This window comes from Cephus cinctus, unplaced genomic scaffold (assembly GCF_000341935.2).
Source record: "Cephus cinctus unplaced genomic scaffold, Ccin1 Ccin1_scaffold0692, whole genome shotgun sequence".
Classification (NCBI taxonomy): Eukaryota; Metazoa; Arthropoda; class Insecta; order Hymenoptera; family Cephidae; genus Cephus; species Cephus cinctus.
In genome coordinates, this window is record NW_014333315.1 from 125549 (window position 1) to 137861 (window position 12313).

The 12313-nt window shown below is 40.4% G+C and overlaps 1 protein-coding gene across 24 annotated transcripts in view; it reads right to left on the minus strand.

Annotated features, from left to right (window-relative positions):
- Window positions 1-968: 968 nt before the first annotated feature.
- LOC107269957 (kinesin-like protein unc-104) overlaps window positions 969-12313 on the minus strand; it is a 28536-nt gene continuing 17191 nt past the window's right edge. For 5 of the 24 annotated variants that reach the window (XM_025087336.1, XM_025087334.1, XM_025087335.1 and 2 more), the window contains 20 exons: window positions 12205-12255; window positions 10877-11017; window positions 10123-10772; window positions 9864-9981; window positions 8938-9110; window positions 8648-8826; window positions 8055-8192; window positions 7075-7212; window positions 6879-6997; window positions 6434-6812; window positions 6262-6352; window positions 6014-6129; window positions 5401-5944; window positions 5130-5319; window positions 4734-4981; window positions 4365-4667; window positions 3790-4077; window positions 3558-3694; window positions 3385-3486; window positions 969-3302 (listed from right to left, as the gene is read on the minus strand). In XM_025087336.1, coding sequence (XP_024943104.1) covers window positions 3215-3302; window positions 3385-3486; window positions 3558-3694; window positions 3790-4077; window positions 4365-4667; window positions 4734-4981; window positions 5130-5319; window positions 5401-5944; window positions 6014-6129; window positions 6262-6352; window positions 6434-6812; window positions 6879-6997; window positions 7075-7212; window positions 8055-8192; window positions 8648-8826; window positions 8938-9110; window positions 9864-9981; window positions 10123-10772; window positions 10877-11017; window positions 12205-12255 — 4193 coding nt within the window. In that variant the 3' untranslated portion in view covers window positions 969-3214. The remainder of the gene's footprint in view (window positions 3303-3384; window positions 3487-3557; window positions 3695-3789; window positions 4078-4364; window positions 4668-4733; window positions 4982-5129; window positions 5320-5400; window positions 5945-6013; window positions 6130-6261; window positions 6353-6433; window positions 6813-6878; window positions 6998-7074; window positions 7213-8054; window positions 8193-8647; window positions 8827-8937; window positions 9111-9863; window positions 9982-10122; window positions 10773-10876; window positions 11018-12204; window positions 12256-12313) is intronic. The other 19 variants (XM_025087346.1, XM_025087345.1, XM_025087348.1 and 16 more) reach the window with 17 other exon arrangements.

Genomic DNA, 12313 nt, shown 5'->3' on the forward strand with positions numbered 1-12313 from the left:
TTCATACACACATACACACGCACGTACACACACGCATTTTCACCTCTTCTCCATATTTTTTTTTCGTTCTTATCCTACCCGACGATCAACGATTATACACGCGTGTCCTTCATACAATTTTCTCAATAAATCTCTTCATGTCGCGCGATCGTCTTCTCGATCTCGCGGTAATTCTTATTATCATAAAGATCTTATATATCGATACAGTTTACAGATTATAATCGTTACGTTATATCGTTAACAAAATAAAACTATTAATCGCTACAACAGTCAGCAAGCAAAAATCGTTAACACAGCATTCAGAAACGACCATCGTCGTCAACCGAATTTGTCCACGTGGTGGTGCGAGGCTACCGCGCAATGAACCGTCATGGAACAATAAAATTGTTAACATAAAATTGTTGCGCGGTAATTATGCAAATACGATACATTGACTAGAAAAACGATCGTTGCATTGTTGGATATTTCATCAATCGTTAAACACGTGCGAACGTTCGCTATGTCTTTTCTTTGTCTATTTCCAGCGGCCCACTGTACTCGCCAAACAAGTAAATTCGCAAAAATTGCACTTGAAAAATTGGTAACGTAAACTTATAATTTACAACCTAACAACAAATAGCGTAAACGCACAGTAAAATGTCTTCTAATGAAATGATCGGAGGGATATGGGGAAATTAGGTTAACGTGGGGGGAAAGCGGGAGGGGGGGACAAATAGATTAATTAAAAAAGTTTACGGTATTCAGCAGCGGCAGCCGTTGACGACGGAATATACTACGAGAATATCGTGTGCACCGGCATGACGTCATGCGTAGACAATGTTGCCATATCTCTTTTAACGTTCTGTTCTCAGCCGTCCCGAAAGTATGAGGGGTCGGTGACGTACCGCCGCCATTACGGTGCACTACGATCATACGGAATTTGCACACGTGGGTGCGTCATTAAACAGTCCACAATCGCTGATCCGTAATTCGAGTTTTTAGCTCGACAGATTAATCGTGTGATTTCTTGAGCTATTACGTGTCTGTTTTTTTTTTTGTTGCTCACGTATGCCGATTAAATCAGCGTAATTCGGCCAGCCGATATTACGGTTTAGCGCTTGACGATACTTTAAATCTAGCACCCCGCGCCATTAAAGCCTCAACGCGTCGCAAGTTGGCTGCAAATTATTATTCTAAATATAAAAATATCTACCGAGAGTAACCGAGTGTATTTATCCTTTTCACAGAAATATATATATAATCAGGACAATGATTTGCAGCTGCGTAGGATCACACTCGCGCATTCATCTCTTACGCACACATCATATATACACACTATCATCTTTCGTTTTCTTTTTTAATTAACAGATTAATAATTAGGTGCCTGACATTTAAATGCAATTATAATTCATTAGAACGAGATGTTTCGGTAGTTATTGAATAATTGCTAATTCGCCTTCCGCTCCTCGACATACATACATATATAGAGATCGAATACAATTGGCTAGAAGTGAAGAGGAGGGACGGTTCAACCAAATGAAATATAAATTAATGAACAATTAAGGAAATCAGAAAAAGGTCGTTCCGAAATAAGGAGCATGCATTTTTATCATGAATTTGGCAGGGTCAACTGTCGCCCGCTGCCGAATTCACAATAAATACATTTCAGATTTCGGCCATTGATTCTTGTCCATGATTAGTAATAGACCGAGATATTTAGCCAGTCATATGAGAAACGGAAACGCTCTTTCCTTCGTTCGTGCACAAAAGTCTCAAAGTGGGTTCCATCTCTTTTTTTTAACCAACGTAGTTCGCTTCAAGCACGCGAATTCACTTCGCACAGGTTGGTAAGCCTTAAAACCCATATATCGTGTTCGCTGAATTTTGTGATTCAAATCTTTCTTACGTTAAAAGGTAAACAATTATGAATAATATATATTGAAAACTTTGATACACGCTATGTAGCTTGATTTTCATCTTTTTCTTTTTATCTCGTTATAGTCACGTCGTTACGTCTATGCATATCGATAATTTATTAATTAATATCGTAGAATACGTATAGATGAGTTTGAGAGTAATTTTTTTTCTGTTTATTTCGTAAAACATCTAGCCCTTTCCGAACGAATAGGTATAGTGCTCGTTTATCGTTGGTATCAAGAACTCATGGACAAGCTGTACACAAAAATTATCACGAGTCGTGCATGTTTCTACTATTTTGTCTATGATTCTTTTTCATTTCGTATCCATTAGCTTCCAGTTTAAGTACTGTCTCTTTCATGTTATTGCACCAGAACACGTCTTCTCGTAACGATATGCACGTATTAACTGTGTAAAAGAGACTCTGCTGTCAAGACGTGTCATTGACCCAGTTTGCAAATTTTGTGCCGACTTCCGAGGATGTACGTCGACGGATAAAGAAAAGCTACGAAGAAATGAAAAAAGGAAAAAGTGAAGCTCTTAAGCGTATAACGATATACGCTTGTCATAAGTCATAAAGGATAATTCTCATAAAAGGGATACACTTCCTTCCACTCTAACCTGGCATCATAGGAATGTGTCCGTGTCTCTGATTTTCAGCGTGTGTACATTAGGCATATAGATCCGTCACTTTTTTCCCCTCTTTCATTTTACCTCTCGTCGCTTGTATTATCCGTCTTAGAATTCACCTAATACCGTATGTATATGTATGCTACATTGCAACAGGCATACATACGATTGTACATATGTATCTGGTCCACACGTGTTTCGTCTAGAACATTAAGCACCGTTCTGTACCGCGATCTCCATTTTTATATAAACGAAGCATGTGCGATGGCTAGTTTAAAGCCATAGACGTCTCAACTGTGAACATGACGTTTTTATGAAAACGCGCACGGAGACGCCCTCGCCACTTTCAACAGTCCTTAAGTCAATCTCGACTTGTGAGATACTTAGTAAGAAACATAGATTTTTCGGCTATGCCAGGTTGAACTGGCAAAGCTTTGCACGTTCGTATTTTATCTATAATGTCTATGGATACAATGTACGCGTTCGTAACGGAGATTGTAATGACCGTATTATTCTCGTAAATTGTATGACGTTATACGGATCGAATATCTCTTCCGATTCATTCAAAGATTACTGGAAAATGAAAGCTAGAGAAGTCCTGCGACTCGAAGGCAGAGTGAGACTGATAAAGTATGCGCTTGGATGTCTTTGCGACGATATCCATCACCTCGGCCAAAGAATCGGCGACTCACTTGGCTTGTGTTTGAATTTCGGGTGGTGGACCTAAGGTGATGGGGGCCATGTTGGGGCCAGGTCCTTTGCGAGCTAGCTTCGATCTAAAATTATTTTCTTAATATTAGAGTTCTTTGTTGTTTATTTCTTCTGTTGGTGAATTGATTCTTCTAAATATTCATTTACCTGATTTGGCCTGCCAGCAGCGGATTGATGGCGTAGAGCCAGTCGTAAACTTCTTTGTCACCTAAGGTCTGTAGTAGGTATCCTCGATGTTTGGTTACCACACTGAAAGTATATAAAATCTGTTTACGCATTGTTCAGAAGGCATATAAATGTTTGAGAGGGTCCAAAGATACCTGAAAGTATTTGGTACTTTAACCATCGCCAACTGATCTTCCGAATACTCGACTTGAGCGGTAGCTAAATTAATCAGAGCCCTTTCTACTGGATCCTTTTCTTCCCTGAAGATAAATACGTAGGGTCTGCGAACCGCCTGTTAACAAAGATAATAGATATATTTACACGTAGGACTGGACATAAAAAAAATAGATTTCTTAGGATCTTCATTAACGCCGTTTCCACACATACCACCCATCGTTTCTTCCAACCGTTAGTCTTGTGCTCCAAAACATTCAGATATCCCTTTCTGGCGATAACAGGACTAATACGTATCTCCTCGACTTCGGGTACATATAGTACAAGACTCTCCTTCAGAGGAGATGACGAACCCAAGGGTGCTGGTGCCGTTGTGTTAGTCTGGCTGGCTGATTCACCAACCATCATGCTATCCTGAAGTTCTTGAAGTCTAGCACGCTCCGGTGAGCTCAACCTAAAGATGCACGACTTAGAACTGCTCCTCACTATTTTTCCTGTGGGCTGCAAGTAACACTCCTGTATCACCTGAACGCTTTACATTCGAAAGGCAGTTGTCGTGAGCAAGCACTTACACGAATGACGCCTAAAAAGCGTACTGGCTTGCCAATACTAAACACAAAATCCTGGTCAAGCTTCTATTGCTGCATGAGCTACGATTCAGAACTGCTACGTTCTTTGTTGTAGCTTTCAGAAGAAATACAATCAAGACCAGGGAAAAGTTCGCGACAAATGATGACGATGACATGGACAACTGCAAAACAGCGTTTCAGGCATACTGCGAGGGTTACCTGTGCTCGAAGGTTGTACGGTTGCGAGTATACTGACTCTTGAGACGAGGATGAAACGACAGAGGATATCATGGATGCAGACATGTCAGTTATGGTATCTTCTCCTGGCGATACGTCGGAAAGAACAATAGGCTCCTTGCTTGGAATTCGACCCTGAATGAGCTTGATATATTTTATGGCGAGTTCGCGCTCTCTCTCCGTCATTTCCCAGGGTTCATAAACGTCTTTACTCGCAGACTTCTTTAACTTCACTGGGCTGGCGTGTGGCTCATTAGTGGCCTTTGCTACCATGTTGCATACTTCCTACAAGTACACATTAAATTCTACAAGTAAATTCTGCAATTTCTTTTTAACAGTCAAATTTCCTACCTTCTCGCTCTTGGTGAAATCGTGTGTCGTTTTGTTACATAAGGGAACTTTGTCGATTCCAAGTTTTTCCCTGAGGAGGAGAGTATGTCTTACTCGCTCAACTTCTTCTAATCTAGTGAGTTTTTCCAATTCCCATTGATGATCGAAGATCAGGCTGTCTCCTCTAGGTCTCCATCCGTGGAGATTTTCCTCACCTCTTACATACGTAGAACTAGTGTCGAGTACTCGACGTTGTCGTCTCTGTACACCTGAAGTATAAAAATCGCCGGCAACGTAAATGGGAACGTTTCGCAAGATAAAGGAAGTTTGTGTATCATTAAGCAAGCAGCAAGGGAAGTCGGATGCAAATAATTTGAAACGGACAAGGAGCTACACTAAAGGACAGGCGGGACAAACCTGGACTACCTGCTTCTGAAGCGCGACGTAGGACCAACTCGTAAACGCCGCTGAGTCTGTTCGCTTCCTGGTTACGATAATGCCCGCTGAAGAGGTGCTTCAATGATCGTGGTCCAACCCTGGCATCCCGTCCATAAATTATCATACTGAGATCCTTTGTTACAATTGCCGGTCTACCACAATTCTCCAACTACATAAACGTAAAAGTACAAAAATAGAAGATCGGTATGCAACTCACCGAATGACAATGCTTTGCATATTCTATACCCACCTCCAAATATGCAGAAATAGTCATGAATATTTGTTCTCCGTACGAGGTAACTCTATTGAGTAGAGCTGAATTGTGCAATGAACTATCCCAAGCAGCTTCGAACCTGAACATACACCTATCGTCTCCAGGAATCTCTATATATTCTCCAGGGAATAATCCCAGAGAGAGTACCGACGAGTCGTTGTCCTCTTCTTCGGGTTCAGGTGTATTCCGAATGCGGCCGACTACCAGCTCCCTGACGTCTTTCCATCGAAGTTCAGGTGCATGTTCGTGAACGATAGTAATTCGTATACGTCGCTGAATGCCTTGATGTAGTAAGAAGAGTCCACGGCACGGTAGATCATCGCTATGGTCTACCACAGATGGTACGTACTCTCCATTGGGCGCCAATTCGCAAATTTCGAACCAAACAAGCACGTCGTACTTGGCATGAACGTGTGATGTACTGGGGGATGGTAGGACACTACCAAACTTTGGTGATCGTACTGGTTGGCTGATCGGTATAGATGGAGGCAACATCCTTTTGGGTGGCTGTCGAACGCTGCTGTGGAAGGATCATTTTATCATGAAGGGCTTCTCAACATTTCCAATTCTTATGCGTAGGATCACTTACTATTCGAGTTTAGCATCTTTGTGCAATGGATGCTGTTGATAGTGGCCGAAGACCTCGAACACTATGGGTTGCGTCTTCAAATACTCCAGGAATGATTTTGTAACCGTGACGGTGATCTACAGAAGTACGTGATAAGTGTTTTGCAGTGTCTTGCCTTCAAAGTTAATACATTAATTGGCACGTGCCCCCCACTGGGGATACAGCCATAAGGAAAGGAAGGAAGGAAGTTAATACATTAGAATACTTACATTTTGTACGTGATAGAAACCAGGTGGATTTCCTTTTCCAGTATTCTTCACAGGTTCCGTAGAGAAAGCTTCGTCATGTCGATGTAAGAAGCTGCACATGAATAAGGACGATGATAGAGCGAACAATATAACGACAAATGAGTATTAAAATAATGACTATCAATATACGTACTTGAATTGACAAAATATGTCAGCATATTCTGTGGAAATGCCCATTGCTTGCAGCACCGTTACTCTGAATGTAAATTGAGCACCAGGTTGAAGATGATCAGGCATCTCGTCTTCCTTCATGTCGCTAGAAACGGAGCTATCTCCTCTGCCACTGTCAGCGTCACCGACTTCTTCCTCGTCCTTGACATCCTTGCAGTCTTTCCCTTCTGTCTGACCTTCAACAACGCGTTCTTCTTGCAACAGATTCTGTTGATTCTTTTCCAAAGTCTGTGCCAGGAGAGTACCACGTTTGTTCTGCCTATGTCCACCAAATAGATCATCCTCGAATGAGATACGAGCGGATTGTCTGACACCGCTTGAGTATTCGCTGTTTTCCTCTTCTAGAAGAAGGACTGATTAGAGGTCTGTGACATTCTGAGATAAAAAATCCTAAGTGTTAAACGTACCGACAACGGCCTGGACTGCTACGCGAAGATATCCTTTAACGTCGCCCTTCTCATTCACAATTGCAACTTTGTGAATCAATGGCACAGGATACATAAGATTGCTCAGGTAAACAAAAGACCTGTAATAATGTATAAAAATATGAATAACTCTTCAATAAGTATAATTACGACAACGTAGAAGATCAACGATAATTACCTGCCGACCATTCGGAACCAAGGAAATCTGTCATAGAATGGATCACCGCCAGTAATAGTTTCAATATTATAATCCAAAGAAGTTGGAGACAGTTCAGCTTCGTTGTGGTACATCTCCCTCATGAGTTCCAGTCTTTGCCTATGTAATTGTACACTATTAGCTAAACGAAAGTAAAACGTAAGAAAGACATCGGTTGTCATGCAGTGTATCCAGGAAAGCTCTGTAGACGGAGAACACCCATTAAAGCTCGTGGTCTCAAGCATAAATTGAAGTATTGCACAGTAATTCCTATAAGGATACAGACTTCATGTGTATCGTCAAGTATCACCAATGCTCTTGAATATGCAAGACACTTTGCTTCCTCGATTTTCAGAAAGTGATAAAAGAGTCTCATACGATAGTAAAGGTCCCGTGGGGTTCGGACAGGCACTATACTTAAAGGAGCAACGCTTAGTGTAATGTTAGCAGAAGCGAAAGCCGTTGCAAGCAACCGAACATAAGATTTAATGGACGATGATGAAGGAAAAGCCTGAACTGATGATGTAGCCACTATCTACGCAAGCAAAAGAACACGTTTATGGAAATCGATACGAAGTACTCCAAGCTATAATGTCGATTGAAGAGAGTACTTTAAGCGGCCACACAATAACTGGGAATTACGATGTCAATGTGTTATAGAAAAATGGGACGAGTGTGTTGGGGAAATATAGCGCCAGTCTCGCTGTAGATCATTAGAATTGTCGATGGATCAATCTGTGTACCCAAGACTTTCGCAAATTTCTGATACGTATGAATACGATAAAACGATGATATGGGAACACATCGACGAATTCATAACTCATTCTTCAAAGCCATTATAAATTGTTGAAACGCTTCTCAGCAAGTATTAACGTTCTAAGGTTTCTGTAACCAGAATGAATTTTGTATCCGCCGAGCTGAAGCGGTTATAGGATGTTTATTGTGCGCGACCGAGCACCAACCTCGAAGGCAAAAGATTTGCGAGGGAAAACTTCTGATTAGAGTAGACCGTAAGGCATTGGAAAAAATCCTCTTTGGCCTCCGGAGTGCTGGGACTCAAGTCTTCATTGTATATGTGCCGCATCAGCTCCACGCGCTGTCTACTAGTCAACATGTACAATTTTGGTTAGTGGCTGTTTCTGCAGTAGCCGATCGACGATCGTTGTACTTAACGCAATTCTACGAACGACTTTAACACTCCTGATTGTTATTGATAAGTCCAGCTCTTATCAATGACCCATCGTTTGTATCGCTTCGTGGTCATATCCCCTATGTCTATAGTGCGATGACTTGGGAATAATAATTAGCAATTATGAATACAAGGAGATGGAATGCAACAAACACTTTTTATACTACATATCAAGTAATTTCTACATGAAAAGCCTACCTGAGACGTTCATCAATCAACATTCTAATGAATTCTTTTAATATCGGCTGATATTGTGTGCTTCACGTGACTGCGATTATTCTATCTTTTGCCTTTGAGATGGATTTGTCACTTCACGTCTTAGTCACTTCACGTTATTACACAATTTTACCATAACGATACACTTACCTAAGCTTGTCCAGGGTCCAGTAATGAGTAGCGCCATTTTTCGTGTCTTGCACTTCAACAGCAACGATCGTACGTGGGAATGGTTTCTCCTCGTCTTCGTCATCGTCGGTTGTTGGCAGAAGGTCGACGGGTAAGGGTGAGTAAAGGGTATCGGTGAGTAGCGTAAATTGGAATTGAACCTTAACAAAAATTAATGGTATGAAATAAAACTTGCATAAGATTTTAAAATGATTTCTGAATAAATTTAGGAACAGTTATAACGGAGAGCAATAGAAATTTGTAGGTACTACCTTCTTCTTAAGCTCCACGGAAATGGCGTTAGCCTCTTTGAGGAATATCGCATTGCCCCAGAGGTCATCTCGCAGACTGGTAAATTGATGATACTTCCATTTGCGGAAAGCCCACGCAGCCAGTTGAAATTCACGCTCACTCCAGTTGCTCTCTGCGTCAAACAAGGGGTTGACTGAAATGCAAGCCGTCACCAGGCAAAACAGTCAGAAAAGCCAAGCGTTAGGTATTTCCCAATTATCCCGTTAAAGGAGCGTAACGTGTACAATAAGATTTACTTATCAATGGAACGAAGAACGTTATTTAGAGATATTTTAATGACGTATAAAAGACAATCACATTGCGTCTCCTTTAAGGAATAGGGTTAAACTACGTATGATGGGGTTATTATTGTGTATATGTATTTTGTGTATTGAATTTTCCGAATGCAAACTTCCCTCTCATAACGGTATATTGCATTAACAAAGCCACAAGCCAAGTTCTAATAAAGAGACAAAATTTCAAAGATATTTGCAAGATGCAGATCGCATCTTATTTCACTTGGACTCATGCGACATATCAAATTTTAAAAATGTATACATGCAAGTAAGAAAGATTTCACTTTAATTTTAAAATCAGTATGAATATTGTTGGTTTAATTAAGATTGAATCTCTTTTGAGCACAATGTAGGACGGATTTAGCCGGGTACACTAGCTCATGCGTCGAAACATCAAGATTTAGAAATAATTTTAAATAACTGATGATGAATACTGAATGATAATGGAAAACCGTACGAGGTGAGCCAGCATCAATGGAAGCGTGATTATGACATCCTATGAGTATTTCAGATGAGGAATACAATGATATTATATATTCCATGATTATGTTGGTGCAGTATTTGTTAATAAAATGAATAGAAAATTAAGCACAGCGTCTTAATATACTCACCAAATATATCTTCCTCGATATTGTTAAAATCTTCTGGAGTGTAACTACTGTACATAGACATTGTCATACTTTGCTCCTCAACTTGTTTTTGCAAGGCATCTATGCGGGCTTCATAATTCTGATTGAACACGAAAAAAAATATATTAACAACATTGTTTCCATTAATATGCATATATCTTTGACAAATAGCTTTGTCCTCTGAACAAGTGAAATATTGTAAAACAAGTATTATATAAGAAAAGTATGTAGTGTACTGTACCTTTCTCTGCTCCTCGAACAGTTGATCAGCCTCTTCCTTTTCTTTCCGGAATTGTTCCTCTAGAACTAACAACCTCTTCTCCATTTCCGCTTTAAGATCGATACCCTGCTTCTCAAGGAGTTCGATCTGCGCAAAGTTCCAATCAACAGTCTCGCCATTTCCTGGAGTCTCAGCCGGTGAGTTTTTCTCACGCCGTTCGCGGACCTGATCCGGATGATTGAAGCGAAATACATGATTCTTGCCAAGGATAACTCGCGATCCTGTCTTCAGGATAATAGGTTCAGTAACTTCTCGTCCGTTGACATATATCAATGCTCCTTTCTTGGGCATAAGGGTAATGACACCCTCGTGATTTTCGAAAACGCAGTGCTCACTGAGTATATACGGTCCGCACAATTGTATATCCTGAGGAATGTTAGCTTCAGCCGATCCAATCCTAGTGAAGCCATCCTTGATATAATAAATCAAACACTCGGACATCAGTGGATCCTCATTCAGATTAACCAGATGCGGTGTCTTTTTCGGTGAGAATACGCCAACAGTCACGCCATCTTCTTTGACAGCAACGCCCATTTCAGCGAAAACAGCTTCTCGTTGTAATCTTATTGATTCAGTTCTCTTAAGTTTGTCTTCCCATGTCTCATTGAGTTCTGCCAGTCAATGAATAATTCATCAATGATTTTATATCTAGTTGAACCAAGTTCTATTCGACTAATCTACTTGGAACTATCTTATGGTTCGTGGAATAACTTACCGGCTATGAGCTTTTCGCTTGCTTGCAGTTGATCAACTGCTTCCTCAGCAAGCGTCGATGCTGGATGCGACGGTACACGTTGTCTGGTTTCCTTGACGTCATCTTCACGCTTGATTGCCTTGATGTTAGCCGGCTCGTCTCCTAAGCAAATGAAAATCGTTAATGCATCTATCTAGACGACGTGAAACGTATTGAACCTTTCTGCGAGAAAACGAGTGGCGTCAACCCGTTAATTACATGATACCAATTCAATTTAAACTCCAGTGGGATCCTGGTTCTCGTTGCATTTATAAATAAAAAAAATATAATCGCAAAGGAATATTGATGATTCGCAATCTTCTTCTTCTTCTTTTGAAGATTCACAGATTAACATAAAGTATTGAGGTACAGGAGATAATAATACAGTTCATAATAAGAGATTTGATCAGTGAATTTGAAAAATCAAAATGAAACTGGGGTGATATAAGTTATTTTTTCAACGCTTCAAATACCGTTAGTCCTGACAATGGAGTTGACACCACGCACTTGAAAACACTGAAAGCCAAATGGGTAATTTTATAGCAAGAGCAAAAATGTCTACCAATTATTTGCATGATCGCGTATATTGATTCGCAATGCCCAGCGACCGGTATGAAACCCTTCGATAAGCTAAACCAATCTCTTTGGTGTTTAGTGCAATATAGTTCTGCCATGCAACTTAATCATGGAGAAGAAAGCGATATAATTCTATGAATAAACGTCTTTGACAAGGGCCAAAGGCAGACGCTCAATGTACGTAAGCCAGAAAGGGGCCAAGCTAAAGCAAAGGCTAATCTTAACTACAAATATCAAATGAATTGGGAAACGGACACTCATTCTGTACGATATATAATTATGTGTGGTTGGTAAATCACAAAGTTCTTATGCATAATCATTATTCGTCTGCTCCCACTTCATATTAAATCGGCTTCGCTCGGTATTGATCTTCTTGATTCTTTAGTGCGACATTAGGTCTTTCCGTTATCAGCGAGCATCTCCTTTGACGACATTACGTTCGATGCAAACAAGAATTGTAACGTGGCATCGTAAAGCTTTATATCGCGTGTGACGATGATATCCTTGTTATTGTAAAAATCATTCGCGACAGGTACGACGATAACCGCAATGTAACGAACTGATCCCCTTAATTAATAAAAATATATAATATATGAATATAGGCAGCCGAAGCAGTTAAAACATGAGTATAAAGGTACACAAGTATAATGAGGTAATAAACGTAGTTAGCTTGGCTGTGAAAAAGCTGACTCGAGGCAGATAGTGATGGGGTGTTTGGTATATCGTTTACTTACTAGATTCTTTCTTTTCATAAGTGATTTTGCCATCTGGCCCTACGTCGAGCACAAAGGGGACAAAGAAAATAACACTATGTAAATGACTCGGCCTACCTCTTATACGGAT